Source organism: Polyodon spathula, chromosome 6 (assembly GCF_017654505.1).
Source record: "Polyodon spathula isolate WHYD16114869_AA chromosome 6, ASM1765450v1, whole genome shotgun sequence".
Taxonomy (NCBI): Eukaryota; Metazoa; Chordata; class Actinopteri; order Acipenseriformes; family Polyodontidae; genus Polyodon; species Polyodon spathula.
The window spans coordinates 18,867,008-18,884,028 of NC_054539.1; the positions used below are offsets into that span (position 1 = coordinate 18,867,008).

A 17,021-nucleotide genomic window follows, 5' to 3' on the forward strand; every position below is an offset into this window, starting at 1 on the left:
AGTGGGGTGCTGGTCCTCTGCAGTCAATTCATACATCCGTTCATCCCCTACCGACATAGCAATAGCCATCAAAGACTAGGTAGCATGCCCGGAATCGGGGCTACCAGAGGTTTTCCCCTTCTAGGAAGGGTTTCTTTCCTCTCCACTGAGCGGCAGGTAATCATATAACCATACCACACTAACACTATTTTAACCTCTCCAGTTTTGTCTCATATGTCTCTTCCTTTCCCATCTTTTCAAGCTGTTTCTTTTATGTTATGTACTGACGCAACTCTATTGTTTGTCTCACGGTGAGGGTCTCTGCGGGGAGCTGGGGGTCCATCTTTTGGGGGGGTAAGTGCAGATTCACTCCCGCAACCTCATGTCACCACGATACCTCGTCCTCGCTCTAGGGGGGTTCTCTCTGATTGAGGAGACCCCTGGCCACACTATACTTTCGCAGCTCATGTGCTTTTCTACCTCATCATGTGTGGTGCTTTCCTTCCTTCGCTAGGGACGTGGCCCGCTTTACACTCTCAATGCCCAGTCCCAGACTAACCCATCTCTCTGTTGTAAATTCTCTGCAGGAGCATTTTCCTGGCTTCGGAGGCCTCACCTCACTTCATGCAAGGGCAGCACCACACCAGTCAAGGAATCCTTTACTATTCTCCTTTCAGCGCTATGATCGAGCTATTCCTATTGCCCGGAGATGTGCCTATGCTGAGCAGAACAACTTTGATATGTTTTCAGATACTCAGGAACGCTACCTTCGCCCAAGCTCAATCCTCGGCAAAAGGAGAGCTCATCGGTTGAGATTTCTCTATCCTAATTTAAGCGGGGCCCCTCTAAGCCCACCTAAGCCAAGCTACGGGATCAAACTTCTATCCTTGGCCGAGCATCACTCGCACGGCCTGTCTTACTAACAGCTCATTTCTGTTTCCTCTGCCATATCCTTCCGCCCCAGCAGACACCCCGTGAATCCTAAACAAAATGAATCGCTGTTTTTTATTTCTACATGAAACGATAAATAATGAAATCACATCTTATCACAAGGCGAGGCAAGTGCAATGTCTATATGCCAACTTTCTTTGTAGCAGCAGCCTGAGAAACCACAGGAGACTGCAGCTCCTTCAGGAGTTCAAATTGGCAATTTACGCAAGTCACAGTGTAATCACGTATACTGCAATGTAGTACTCAAACCTGTCTTGCTCTGAAAAGCGATCTCTGTTCATCATCTGAAAATACTGTGTCCCAATTAAATGATGTAAATTGCACTGGGAACAACTGTCTCCCAGAGTTGTATTCCATGTAAGCAGCAATCCCGATTATCAGCGTCCCGGAGCCGACTGTGTATATGTGTATATACAGTGCCTATCGAAAGTCTACACCCCCTTTCAAAAATTTCACCTTTGTTGCCTTATAGCCTGGAATTAAAAAATAAAAAAAAAAAAAAAAAAAAAAAAAAAAAAAAATCATTTATTTACACATTCTACCCCACAACTTCCAAGTGAAACAAATATTCTAGAAATTGTAGAAAATCAATAAAAAAATAAAAACTGAAATAGCTTAGTTCGATAAGTGTCCATTGTAATAGCAATCCTAAATTAGCTCAGGTGTAACCAATCGCCTTCAAAATCACACACCAAGTTAAGTGGCCTCCACCTGTGTTAAATTGTAGTGATTCACTTGATTTCTGGAAAATTCAGCAGTTTCTGTAGGTTCCCTCTGCTGGGTAGTGCATTTCAAAGCAAAGACTCAACCATGAGCACCAAGGCACTTTCAAAAGAACTCCAGGACAAAGTTGATGAAAGGCACAGATCAGGGGATGGGTATAAAACAGTATCAAAGGCCTTGAATATCCCTTGGAGCACGGACAGCAGCCCTGTACAGTGTTTATTTTAGAACAGGGTCTCCCCCTCTGCCCCTGTGTTATTTTGTATTTGTTTATTATTGGTGTTCAGAAGTGGAGAACGTGAGAGCGAGAGGCGAGATAGTTAAAAAGAAAATAAGGATCCGTGAAGGCTACTGCCCAGCCGGACCTTAGTTTATTTGTGGTCGTGATTTATTTTGTTTAATTGTTTTATTTCTGCTCTGCGAGCAAGTATTTATTTTTGTTCAAATATTTTATTTATTTTTTTGTTCTTTAATAAAATGGCGCACGCGCCACTGCATCGTACCTTCTGTTTTTGTTGTGCTTTCTTCTGGTCTGGGTCACCTCAATGCTGTTTCCTGTCACAGGCCAATACTGGTGAAAGTGTGCCTGTGATAACAATATCCCAAGCACTCCACAAATCTGGCCTGTATGGTAGGGTGGCAAGAAGGAAGCCATTACTCAAGAAAGCCCACCTTGAATCCTGTTTGAATTATGCAAAAAAAAATACTGTAGCCATGAGATTCTGTAGCCATGTGGCAAAAAGTTTTGTGGTCTGATGAAACTAAAATGGAACAATGGCTAAGGAACAAAAAGGTAAATGTCCTTGAGTGGCCCAATCAGAGCCCCGGCCTAAATCCAATTGAAAATTTGTGGCATGACTTGAAGATTGCTGTCCATCAATGCTCCCCAAGGAACTTGACAGAGCTTGAACAGTTTTATAAAGAAAAATGGTCAAATATTGTCAAATCTAGGTGTGCAAAGTTGGTCGAGACCTATCCCGACAGACTTACAGCTGTACTTGCTGCCAAAGGTGCTTCCATCAAGTATTAGCTCAGGGGGGTGGAGACTTATCCAATGATCTTTCAGTTTTGTACTTTTTATAAGTGTTGAATTTAAATCAAAGGAAGTAATGTTAAAACTGTACAATGCACTAGTAAGACCTCATCTTGAATATTGTGTGCAGTTCTGGTCACCTCGCTATAAAAAAGATATTGCTGCTCTAGAAAGAGTGCAAAGAAGAGCGACCAGAATTATTCTGGGCTTAAAAGGCATGTCATATGCAGACAGGCTAAAAGAATCGAATCTGTTCAGTCTTGAACAAAGAAGACTACGTGGCGACCTAATTCAAGCATTCAAAATTCTAAAAGGTATTGACAGTGTTGACCCAAGGGACATTTTCAGCCTGAAAAAAGAAACAAGGACCAGGGGTCACAAATGGAGATTAGACAAAGGGGCATTCAGAACAGAAAATAGGAGGCACTTTTTTACACAGAGAATTGTGAGGGTCTGGAATCAACTCCCCAGTAATGTTGTTGAAGCTGACACCCTGGGATCCTTCAAGAAGCTGCTTGATGAGATTTTGGGATCAATAAGCTACTAACAACCAAACGAGCAAGATGGGCCAAATGGCCTCCTCTCGTTTGTAAACTTTCTTATGTTCTTATGTTCTTATGTTCTTATATAGAACTTTTTTCCTCTTAACAGTGTGTAGTATGGTGTGTAGATAAGTGGAAAAAATCCTCATTTAAGTGCATGAAACTCTGAGGCACTGACACAACAAAATGTGAAAAAAAGTTCAAGGGGGTGTAGACTTTCTATAGGCACTGTGTATATTTAGTACTGGGTGATTTCTTTGAAAAACAATAAAAATCATTTGTCTCATCATTTATGTAATGCAATGTTAATGTTTAATGTATGAAAAAAGGACAATTTACAAATGTATTGCAGGGCCTTATCCACAAAACTTTGAGGAATTATTTTGTTAAGGTTTGTGTGTAGGGCCCTACAGTTTCATACAAGTTGTGACATTAATTCAAACATAATAATGTGCCCATAAACTATATATTAAGTTAAACTTACAAATATGAACTGTAAAGCAAGAAATATTATGGAACTCTGAACTGAACAAATAAAGACACACCTATTTCAAATATATTTTTAATCAATTTCCTTTTCTTAATATTGAAATTGATTGTTGTGTGGCTTTTCCGGATGTTACATTAATAGGTTTCTTACTGCTTTGGTTTCCTTGAAATAATACATCCTCCTTCCTTCATTTCCTGAAGCCCTTCTGGATGGGAAGCAGTGAAATTATTTGATCTCACTACAGAAATTTCAAGGTCAGGGGTAGGTAGGAGTGTATAATTGTCGAGACGAGTGTATTTTGGAAGCCAATTTTAAAGCAAATAAAAAATGCTACTTTAAATATTCGTACAGTTTTTTGCAATGTTTAGAGTCCTTTCTACGTTTTTTTTTTTTTTTTTTTTTAGAACTGTCTTATGCTTTGGTGTTAATAATTATGCAGCCCAAGAAATGATGCTACCAGCGGTTTATTAGCTGATGTCAGGCTGGCTCTGCAGAAACTGAAATCTCAAGGTTGGTGGGAATTGCATATTGCCACTACTTGTGCAACCCATGCTTTATCGATAAATACAGAACTGCAGTGCCATACTGCCAATTCAACACCTTTCGCAAAATCAACTGTCTCCTTCCCCATAGAGTGAGAAATGCAAAAAGCTTCAAAGGCAGCATCTGATCATGAATTTGAATAATGAGATCAAACACAAATAAAAATGTATTTACCAGGACAAGTGAAACAAGATTATATTAATTTTCCATTTCATTTGGTCAGCATCAAGGTGTTTTTTTTTGTTTTTTTTTTAAACTGACAGCTGGCTTCATTTTATCCATTCCTTCATGTATTCATTCTTTGTTCCTTAATGCGTAATTCATTCCTATGCATATTAACAAAAAATGTTTGTTTATGGGTCCAGAGAACTTTTAATAAGAAACATGAAAGCAAAGGGGAAAAATACATGAAGGTCTAAAGTGACCACAAATCAGTTCCACCAGCATTATAAGGTGCATGGAACTTTAAACGAGGGGCTAGAAATGATGGAGAAAAGGGAGATGGACCTTTTTTTTTTTTTTTTTTTTTTTTTTTTACAAAGAAAAGACTTCCCATTTAGCAGGCTATGGTTTAAATTCTTCTGAGAAATCAGTGGTGTGCAAGTTTAATATTGGCTGAGTTACCCAGCACATAGAAAAAAAATAGTCTGACATAGAAAAGCGAATTATTATTTTCAGTTACACAACTTTTTGGTTTCTGAGCAAACCCTGCTAATGACGAGTTAAACTTTGACAATCAAATCCTGCTACAAGTTGAATGGAGGTTTCAGGGTGCAAAGGTTTTTGTATGAATAACCTTTGAATGGAGTGGATCATGTCATGAAACGTTGCAGAGTCAGAAAATCTCATCGAAATGTGTGCTTATGTTAGTTGCCAGGGCTTGCATTGACCTCATTTATTTGCAGCATATTAGTGTTACAATGACCTTTTTCTGGGACTGTCTGTATATACATAATCAAACCTTACCAGATGTTCTTTTATTTACCTGTACTATTATTGCCAACGTGGGCCCTTCTTTGATACAAGGGCTTTGCGCTGGAACATGCTGCAACTCAAAACTAACTGTGGAAGAACTAGCAAAGCCCAGACAACCGATAAACACAGAATCCATTTTAATAAAGTGAAAACAATGGTGTTTTTTGGGGTTTTTTTGTTACTCTGTTCTCTTGCTGTTTACTTCATGTGTACTATGTATTGTCAAATCATGGTTCTCAGTTACATATGTGAGCAAGAGGATGATGGGAAATATAGTTCTGAACGGTTTAAAAAAAGTAGTCAAAATGTAAATAAATAAATAAATAAATACATTAAAGCAATAAACACATCTTACGTAAACAGTTGTAGCACAGTCCAGTTTCTATTTTAATTACTATATAATTCTGAACATGGATGATAATACATTTTGTAAAGGATATGCAAAGTGCATTCAAGATTTAGCAGTGCCAGATTATTTGACCTTTTAGTGGTATTTACAGATCTAATGGCTGTATTAACACTCTATCTTTGATTTCCATATGCAGACCTTTTAACAACCAAAAGAGTGCACCTCCAACATCAGACTGACACCTTGCTTCAGCATTGGTTGAGTTTTGACCCTGAAGATGCATCAGTAGTTTGATGTCCAGAGCTTCTGATAATAACACTAATGAAAATCCATAGCCATTGACTGCTCAGGCTTCTACTGGCACACAATGGTGGCTGTACAAGCTCCTTAAAGAAATGCTGTCCTGTGAGCTGGATTCAGTAGTGTTTGGTTTCTAACTGGGGCTACTTGGGGTCTCTCAGCAGCGATGCACATGTGGATGATTGGGATTAGTTGTGAAGCATGCTTGGAGCTTGACGCCAAGGATGTTAGGGTGCTATGAAAACATGTCATAAAAAGGAAAAACAACAATTCCATGCAAGGGTTTTGACAGTTTGAGTAACCGCAAGGAGAAATAACATCAATTACACCATCCATAAGTTGGCAGTTAGTGGGTGTTTTGTGGAAAATGACAGCTTTTATTTTGTAATGCATTTTTAAACACTCAAGTTTTGGCATAATGCTTTTTCTTAAACTGTGAACCAGCAGCATAGCTTGTTGGGAGAATGAAAACAGCACTTATTTTGTATATTGGATGCCATTGTTATGAAAGAACTACTGATTAACAGATGGGAGTGTCTCTTTATCAAGGTCTCTTAGAGCTGACACCAATCCAAGTGACAGAAAATGATTCTGTGCCCGGACCATTACAGCAGCTTTTATTTTGTGTTCATTTCTGATAATGAGCCAAAACAGTCTTTATTATAAAAGATATTAAAGCCAGGATTTTGTGGATTCAATTCACAGTACAGCTGATTCAGTTTGAACGGGAGTTAGAAATCTCTCTTATTTTGCAATGTGTTATGCAGTTTCGTTTATTAACAGTTTGTTGCTTTTATTACTTTTAAGAGAGGCAGTAGTTCTGGGCTGTAGTATTTCAAAAAAAAAAAAAAAAAAAAAAAAACTTTTAACACAGCCAATGCATACCAGAAAGTGGACATAACAAAATACACCATTCAAAAGTATCCATTGTTTGTGTTAGGGACTGCTAGGCATGGATTTGAAAAACTGACTGATATTTCAAATGGGATGATGTAAGTAGAATCAATTTAGTTCAGTCTCAACAAGAGTGAAATTAGAACAGCTGTTTAATAACTTATATAATAGTCACAACAGACCTGGTGCACAAATTTGTTTTCAGATATAGCTTCTCAGATGAGGAGTATTTCAAGTAAAAAAAATTTTTTTTTTTTAAGACTCACCCTCTGCTTTCTCATTTCCTCCTTTCACAGAGAAACCTGGCTCAGAAGAACATTGTTAGCCACAAGTGTGCAAAATAAATGATCTTTGTCTACTCTGGCTGTGTACACAGCTTTCAGTTTTTTTGTGGGGGAAGGATCATATTTTCCTGAGCCACTAGGTGGAAACGGGGAGGAAAGAAAAAAAAACAAACCAAAAAAAAAACAACCCATGGCACTTATCTGTTTGTTCTAATCATGGCCAGGCCACCATACAGCAACACCCCAGGAGTACCGCTGCAACTCAAGATTGAAGTGAGAGAGTTGGAAGCATTCAGCAGCTCACCCAACAAGCTGCCCCCTGACAGAGCCCTGAGCGAGATGTACTTGGAAGAGAACAGGACGGGTGCTGCTGTCACCTATCTGGATAACACGTATGAGTTTGCTACGGCTGCTGCTGCCCCTCTCTACAGCCCCTCCAACCTGGTGTATCACTCTGCTCCCCTGGAATCCCACAGCTCAGCCCCCGAAGGAAACTTGCATTCCCAGGGCAACGTACCAACGAGCCCCCTTGTGTTCCTGCCATCGAACCCACAGCTTTCCCCTTTCATTCAGCATCACCACCATCACAGCCGACAGGTACCCTACTACCTGGAGAATGACCAGGGCAACTACCGGCTGAGGGAAGCCACCCCTGAACCTATTTTCAGGTAAGGTCTAGATTTAGATTTGCTTTAATTGCTGTTGGGCTATTTGTTTTGTGCTTAGTGTCTTGCACATTAATATGAGTTTTTATGCCAAGGAAAAAAAAAAAGAAACAAAAAAAAAACAACAGTTGTGATAACAGACAGACATATTAATTGCCATTACTTTTTTCAGGATGTGATACAAAGCACTCCATTGAAAGTGGGAGGAAGACAGCTTGAGTCAACCGCTTTCATTATTTTCCTCATCTATTCTTAGTACTGCATTATATGATTTAAAAAAAACAAAAAACAAATTGATTGTTGTTAGTACCATGTGGCTATTGTAAGATAAACCGAAAGTCTGCTAAATAAAACCAAATAAAAAAAAGTAGGATTTCTTCCTTTTGGGAATGAAATGTAGTTAAATAGTTTATATACTTAAATAGTTTTTACAATTACCAGCTGATCAAGATAAATAGACTGACAAGAAGACAGATACATTAATAAACGAAAGGAAATGTATGGGGCATGAATCTTAAAGCATCGAGCATGTTTAGGATATAAAACTCTGGTTCAAAGATATTCTGATATTATCCCACTCGATTCAGCTTTTTTTTCTCACCTGTACTACACCTTTCAATCCTCACTGGTAATAAACTAAATTACATTTGGTGAATCTGTGTAGGAGTGGGGATAAATAGATTTTGCAAATAATTATTCATCACTATTTTTATCAAGAGTGGTCTGCTTTAGTTTCAATTTAAAACCAATGTGCAATTATGAAACAGAATATAAAAGGAAGGCATATGTTTAAGCTCTTTACCCTAGATTGTCATCAGCAGCTTTTACCAAACAAAAAATGTGTGTTGATTTATTTATTTTTGGATGCCAGATAGTTTTTACCAGTCCAGAATATGTATCCATTGCTCAAGTCTGCTGTCTCCAGTTACCAATACAACTGGTGTAGACTTCTGTTCTTAACATCTCTGTATCTGCTACCTTTCTGTACTTCAACTGTTGACTTGTGTCCTTTTTAAAAAAGAGAAAACAGTACTCTACCTAAATCTACTCCATATACTTGGAAACCTGCAAGCCACTCAGGAAATATTGAATTGAATTGTATATTCCACTAACTAAATGCCTAGTTGTTTAGAAAAATACAAATTTGAATTATGTCTTATAAAAAAAACCAACACAAATAATATTGCAAACCACTGAATACATATAACACAAAGGGAACGGTGGAATTTAATACTGTTGTTGCTAAGATGCAAAAAATGTGTTTGAGATACTGTTTAAAACTGCATGAAAAAACAGCATTTGGCCTGGCCGATATATATATATATATATATATTATATATATATATATATATATATATATATATATATATATATATATATATATTAATAGGTCAGCACAGGATCGGTTTACGGGTAATTTTTTTAAAAAAATGTGTGTTGTGTCGTTGTTATTATATTATATTATATATATATATATATATATATATATATATATATATATATATATATATATATCATGTGTCTGTAATATTACACATACATTTCTCCCTATAATAATAATAATAATAATAATAATAAATAATAATAATACATAAATAAATAAATAAATGTCTTCATTGCTCACTACATTTAAAGACGCTGACATATCTGAATTTTGTTCATTGAGGTTTTCTTTTCAAACTTCTCCAATCACATGAAAATAATTTGTTATTTTCCTCATCTTGATTTGATAAGTTTTCAAACTGTCTGGAAACGAGTGACATCGCACTAATAAATCTGTGAAATTGGCAGGTATAGGATTTGTAGTTTATAATGTGTGATTAACAGAGGGCGGTGGACACCAATAAACTACATTCACAGAGTTTTTTAAATGTTTTATACTGTCAGCTAAAAAAAAAGACACATTTGTTTTTTTACGTCAAGCTTTAGGAATTTCTCTCGCACACATGTGCCTAAATTAAAATGTACTTTTGCACAAACAAATTTTTAGTCTCATATGCGACCACATAAGTCCCACTGTAGAGCCCTGTTATATTTTGTTGACGATTTACTTTGTATTTATTATGCTGACCAGAGGCCTGTGCTTACAACTGCATTGTCATGTTTTCTGCATTTTTTCGGGTACCCATGCTGATCTCTCTCTCTCTCTCTCTCTCTCTCTCTCTCTCTCTCTCTCTCTCTCTCTCTCTCTCTCTCTCTCTCAGTAAAACTGTTAAAGGTACTTATAAAGTGTGACATTTTTGTGATGTTGCAGGCCAAATATGGGAGGCAGATATCAGGTTGTCAGAGAACAGCTCTCAGACATGGAGCAGAAAGGCAGTCCATCCAGCGGTCCGTCCAAATTGAGCAAGGAGATGAGGTTCTGTGCTGTGTGCAGTGACTATGCCTCCGGCTACCATTATGGAGTCTGGTCCTGTGAAGGCTGCAAGGCCTTCTTTAAGAGAAGCATCCAAGGTAAAAGTGTGTTTATTACAGGAGCTGCATAATGTCTTGCCTGTCCATATAGTATATTGCTCTTTAATTGTAGTTACAGAGTAGATTACAGCTAGCCTTATCGATATATACCATGGTAGAAACTCATGGAAAATGTATTAAAGTATAGTGAAATCAGTGAACAATGCGATTAAGCATGGTCACATAAAATTAACGTAATTGCAAAAGGTAAAACGTTGTAAAAACAAATGAGGTTAACCATGCTAAAAATACTGAAAACTGCAAATATACAGGGTAACCACTAATCAAACATTCTTTAACTATCTGTTCCAATTTAACGTACTTTCATAGCAACAGTCTTTATAGAGGGATAACCAACTGTCTGCCAAACAATGTACTGTAGGCAATGAAGGACTTTAACTAAGGGCAGGCCTGAGGCTGTTGAAAAGTGAAGATTGCTTACATATATTATGACATTTTTTGTATGTTCAGCATTATAATGGCTTTGATTCCTCAACCTGTATGTTGCAGACCTTTTTCAAATGTGTTTGATACACACAGACTGTATAGTATAACATGTAAGAAGTGTTGTTCATTGTAACCACTTACATAAGCATGTGTACCAGAATTACAACCCAGTAAAGTGCAAACCAGTCCACAAATTTTACATACCAGTACATGTGATGTGGTAGCGTGGTAGATGCAGGGTGATAATAGACAATTATTAATCTGGAGACTTTGTTTACAGTTCAAACAACAGGATTTTTTTATTATTGTTCTTCAAAGACACAAAACAAATAAACAAAAAACACCTAACTTCACCTGAAGCACTTACTACACAGTAGTTAGCTGTCCCTAGCTAGCAACAGGACTGCCATTTTCCTGTAACAAGACACTTCACAGATTCCAAAGTTGTAAATCACGCTTACAGACAGTTTTTCCAATTTAAATAGTACAGAATAACAGTTACAATAATGGTTTGTTCTCTCTCTCTCTCTCTCTCTCTCTCTCTCTCTCTCTCTCTCTCTCTGTCACACACACATACTCTTCCATAGCAAGGTTTCCTACTCCTGACCATTTTCCTGTAACAAAACACTTAACAGTTTCCAAAGCTGTAATTCATGCTTACAGCCAGTTTTCCCAATTTCTCTCTCTCTCTCTCTCTCTCTCTCTCTCTCTCTCTCTCTCTCTCTCTCTCTCTCTCTCTCTCTCTCTCTCTCTCACACACACACACACACACACAAACACACACACACACACACACACACACACACACACACACACACACACACACACACACACCCCTCCATAGCAGAGTTTCCCAATCCAACTTTTCAACTTTCAAACAGTTGGAGATTTCAAGTTAATTGTATAATTAAAAATGTCTAATTAAGCACATTATTAGTTCAGTTAAGAGTTTGATTAAATAATTGAGACTTACAATTGTTACAAAAAATGAAAATTGGATTTCCTTCTTTTAGTCATTAAAAACAAAAAGGAAAAACACTAACACATAATAAAAAGGCTGACATTTATGAGATCAATTTCCTGCAATGCACAGAAACCTGAGTATTGTAGACCTTTTCCAAATGTATGTGTTTGCTTGTTTCCGAGTTTGGTATCATAGCAGATTCAGATCATTTAGATGTATCTCAAATTGCTTTTTAAGATATCTTGAAGAAATATCTATAAATCATTTGCAGATATCTTTAAATATGTATGAGGTATCTGTAACTAAACCCTTTTGAAGATATCTTGAAATATCTAAAACAAGTATCTATTTAAAATAAAATGTTTTAAAGATATCTGAAAATGCATGTGTTATTTAAAGCTTAATTTAAAGATATCTGGAAATCATTCTGAGATATCTGGAAATGATTTAGAGATATATTCAAATATTTAAAGAGATCTATTCTATACATTAATTTGAGATACTGTATCTCTAAATGATCATTTGGCTTGCTATAGTTGCCATGGTGCAGTTAGCTATGAGCAGACTAGGTTCACTGTTGTAAAAAATAAATGGATGAAAGAAAAGACCAACTAAGCCTAATGCAAATAAGGAAATGTGTGTTTAAACTCTTGGTGCTCAATTTTATGTATTTTATTATAAAATGGAAAGAAACACAGATATTAACTAAATAAAATGTGCTCACACAGGCAGTTAAACAAGACTGGGCTTTTAGTAATTATTATTATTATTTTTTTAGATCAAATGTTTTGATAATTTTCTGATTGTTTATTTTTATTTTGTGTTCTTATGTACAGCGGTTTGTGATGACTTGTGATGAAACGCACTTTCTAAATTATATTATTATTATTATTATTATTATTATTATTATTATTATTATTAATACATCGAAAACAGACAGTTTGGTTCAAGTTTTCGAAATTAAAAGTGTTTTCTGACACTAGACAAACACTTTATTGTCAGTGCTCATATCGCTTTGTATTGATCAGGGTTTCAACCCTTCCTTTTATGTCTGCAGCAAATCTTTAACATGCACTCAGCACTCATCACAGATTCCCAGACATATTTACAAGGGATACTGCAGACTTAATTACCTCAAGTATTAGCATTTAATACACTAAATCCCCCACAACACCAATGTATACATACACAAGGACTCACTAAATGACCAATGTGCAGTTTTTGCAGCATGTCTGAGCACTAGTGCTCTGTCAGAGAAAGGAAGAATCATACACAGACACCACAGACTCCATTATCTTATACAAAGTTGTACTCAAGTCAAGTACTCTGCTGCAACTGTTGCAGTTACATTTAAAGATCCCCCACTGTAAAGCAGGTTTGAAGTGATGGCCAACAACCCTTTTTCCTGCCTTGTTTCTTAGGAGTCATAATAAAAGGAAGTTGAAGGAGACTGAGCTGTGGAGCCCTTGGTTGTAATTTCAGCGATGTGCTGTTAAACTGACCTTGACTTGGGAAGGGAGGAGTGGTTATTGTACCAGACATGCTGTGCCTGTAACATTGAGGGGAGTCTGCTGAATCATATAATAAGGCAATTTTGATCAAGCTCAGGAGCCACAATTAGAAGAGGGTGTTATGTTTGAAGAATCTACACATTTAGGCTGCCTGCTAGGAGCCTGGAACATAATGTAATTTCCAACAATGCCTGCTTATCATTCATATAATTCAAGAAATGTTCCACCATTTCATCAGAAATACACTCATTTTCCCTCATTTAGAGAATATCACGAGTAGACAGAATTTTGAAAATATTTTTTTGGTCTTATTCATATTGTTCTACTTTTTAGCAGTAGATTTGCAGATTTTTTACAATGTCACAAGAAATATATATATATATATATATATATATATATATATATATATATATATATATATATATATATATATATATATATATATTTTTAAACACTTTATTAAGAGATGGTGAACTGCTGCTTCTTAGTGCTGTATGCTGTTTTGAGTCTTGCTCACTCCCACGAGAAAGACACTGTCTGCATTTTCTCTTCCTATGTCACTATGTGTCTTCTCAATTACTTAACTAGACCCTTAATTAAACTAATTATTTGCTTAATTTGACCTTTTTAATTTTTCTCAACTAAAATGTTGCAGAGTTCAACTTGCTTATAAAATGTTATAGCTAACTTAAAATCTGCAACTATTTAGAGCTGAAAACAATTAAGCTCCAACTAAATTTCTTAGAGTTTTTTCATATTAGACAAATTACGAAGGCCATCGACAGAATTTCAGTGTTTTTAATGAAAAGTGTTCCTACTATAGATATATCATTGAAATCCATTCTCATGATAGATAATAGCATGAGAAACTTAGAACAGCATGCTACTTGTAAAGCATGTCACAAGATCAAAAGGGCTAAGTGGGATTAATAATGAAAGACAACTCAAGGTAAAGATGGTACAAAACAATATATTCTTTAATACCTCTATCCTCAACAGGATTCATCGAAATGCTGGTGATGGGCATTTGCTATAGATTTTGAACGCTTCTTTAAGCCTTCTTTCCTTTGTAGGACACAATGACTACATGTGCCCAGCTACAAACCAGTGCACCATCGACAAGAACCGGAGAAAGAGCTGCCAGGCGTGTCGGCTGCGCAAGTGCTATGAAGTCGGGATGATGAAAGGCGGTATGTAACTTATCATTTGCACCCAGCTATTTCTCTCTGCTTCATGCACCGCTGTCTTGTGTCAGGGCTATAATTGAGGTAAATCAATCATATCGTTACTGTAATGAGAAGAATAAACTTTTTTTTTTTTTACAATAGAGCAGACAAACTGTAGACTGTTTATAACTTGTGGATTCTGCAAGGAATAACATGTATTTTTAATTTATTTTTAAATTATAGCTTCACTGTGGCATAAAACCGTACGTATAATATCAAGTAGATAATGGATAATTACCTTATATACTTACACATGCATTTTGTGTTTTGCTTGTTATAACATGAGGCTTTGTTATTCTGTTGTTTTGTGTTATTTTCTTTTTTAGACGTTGCTGTGATTTGCATGTGTATTTTATTTAACTCAATGAAAAGGCAAACTTACTCAAAGTTACTGAAAAAGGACACATTCCTCATTTGGGTATGATATATGGAAGTTGTAGGCATGGCCGTAACTAGCTATGAGGACGCAGGGGTCGTGTCCTTGGTTGTTTTTTTTGCATCATCAATGCTGATGGTCATGTAAAAATTCTGGTAAAGTACAAAAGACTCCCACATTTTCTTTGTTGGTTTGCTGTGTAACATAGATTTGCAGGTTGAATAGTCAATACCAAGCAGTCATATAAATACTGCCAGCTATAGCTTGAAACCTAAGTTTGACCTTGGTAGAATGCCAGCTCTGGTTATGACGCTGGTTGTAGGTGACTTGTACTCTTCTGTACCAATGTCTGTGTCTTGTAATCTCTTGCAGTAATATATTTTATTAGCAGGATGTGTGCATGTCAAATGCATGGATTGTGAGTATTTTTATATTCTGAAATTAGAAGCACCAAGAGAGAAAAGGTACGGGATCTGTTACAAAAAGAACGAATTGTTGAAGAAACATATAAGCACAGGTTAGGTATAAAAAAGTCTTATTTAGCTCTTTAGTTAGACCAGAGGAAGAAGAGAAGACTGCTGCACTGTTGTCTCCAAAATTGGTAATTATGCCTTCAGTGCTTCAGTAGTTCAAACAATAATGCAACCGGCACTCGTTTTATAACAACTTTAAAATGTCTGAAATTATTTCAAATTTATATTGTTGTTTTGGACTAATTTAGTTTAGTTTAGTCAAGAAAGGCCTGCATCCGGTTTATGCGAACAGCCTGTGGTACCTTCATTAATACTGGTCACGATAGGAAACAATAGAAAGGCTGCAAATCAATAGACTGAGCTCAAGGTTCTATAAAAAAAAAAAAAACAGTGGCAAAGAGACCATAAACAGGGTTTGAAATGAATCCAGTCTGGTCTTGTGATTTACTGGGACACCCTCTTGCAGTGAATAAAAACCGATTGGTCATTCAGGAGCCTCTATTTAGTTTTTTCACCATCAGTCCTGATGCTACAGTATTGACTTGTAATCATTTTTCTCTATATCAGAATCCACCTGATACCTTTTGAGTACTTTCTGATTTATAAAAAATGTACATAATGTAGTGGACAATGCAAACTTTGCTAATCCCACAGGTCTGTAGTATAGTATAAAGCAATTGAAGCCAACAGAGTTAAAAGATTATCACATTATTTGATTTCTTGGGGATCAGGAAGTATTTGAAAGGAGAAGGGAACTATATACCACAGGCATCTCCTTTAACTCATTTAACTTGAATTAAAGCAAAGCAGTTAATCAGATGGCTACAGCACTGAACCATGTATTCTAGCCACATGTTCTAGTCTTATCACTTTGTTATGTCGCTTAGTTTATAAAATCATAAATAAGTAAAAAGTCACCTATGATAACATAAAGAAGTACACATCCATCAATATCTAATTATAGATTTTCTTTTGAAACCACATTTTGCTTATCCTCTGTAATTGATTTGGTCTCCAGTTCGTCTTTTCTGTGTGTCTCTCTCAGTGTCTCCGGTACCCATAGCAAACATAGCAAGATTTCTGGTTGCTAAGCAGCCTGCAAACATTTCTGTATTTAGCTAGAGAACAAGAAGTTCAAGAGCAATATATTAAGAACTGGAAAAACAACACGTAATGCATTACATCCATATATATATATATATATATAGAATATATATATATATATAATATATATATATATACAATTTAATATAAACATTTTAGTAACTGGATTTGCAGATTGTTTAATGAATAGTGCTAGGGACTTTTGGGTCCTTTTGTACACAACCTTTTAAAATATTTGTTGTTGTTGCTTTTAAATCTTGAAATATTTAACTTAATTAGATCCAACTAGAGTAAAACTCAAATGTTTTGTCAACTAAACACAGAGAAGAGATTGCAGTCTGATATGCAGTATTGGTGTATTTGATTTGTTATAATACATGATAACACAATAGAAAATTACTTACATAAAGATAGGCCTTTAATAAAGTGCCACATTTGAGTTAGAAGCTGCCAGCAATGTGTACTCAGGTTCAATGAGTGGATGACACCAGTGCTGAATCAGTGTTGCTTTGCTTCATGATTTAAGGCACTAGAACAATACCATCTTACTGAGAGAAACTTGGCAGTCTTGTTTTTAACAGATTATTGAAGATGTGTTGTTATTTAGTTTTATTTCCCAGCTGATTTAGACTATGACTTATGGAAAGTAAATGCCATTTATCTGTTTTTTATCAGTGTGCTTACAATTTTATTGAAATTGGGACTTTTCAAGTTTTTATGAATTTCACATCTAGGAAT

General features: G+C 36.1%; 1 protein-coding gene across 2 annotated transcripts in view; it reads left to right on the forward strand.

Moving 5' to 3' along the window:
• The first annotated feature begins 6,609 nt into the window (after nucleotides 1–6,609).
• Nucleotides 6,610–17,021, forward strand: part of esr1 (estrogen receptor 1) — a 33,300-nt gene continuing 22,888 nt past the window's right edge. Inside the window, exons 1-4 of one of the 2 annotated variants that reach the window (XM_041252414.1) lie at nucleotides 6,610–6,877; nucleotides 7,076–7,731; nucleotides 9,983–10,182; nucleotides 14,178–14,294. In XM_041252414.1, coding sequence (XP_041108348.1) covers nucleotides 7,280–7,731; nucleotides 9,983–10,182; nucleotides 14,178–14,294 — 769 coding nt within the window. In that variant the 5' untranslated portion in view covers nucleotides 6,610–6,877; nucleotides 7,076–7,279. Of the gene's footprint in view, nucleotides 6,878–7,057; nucleotides 7,732–9,982; nucleotides 10,183–14,177; nucleotides 14,295–17,021 lie in introns of those variants that run through there. The other variant, XM_041252415.1, reaches the window with a different exon arrangement.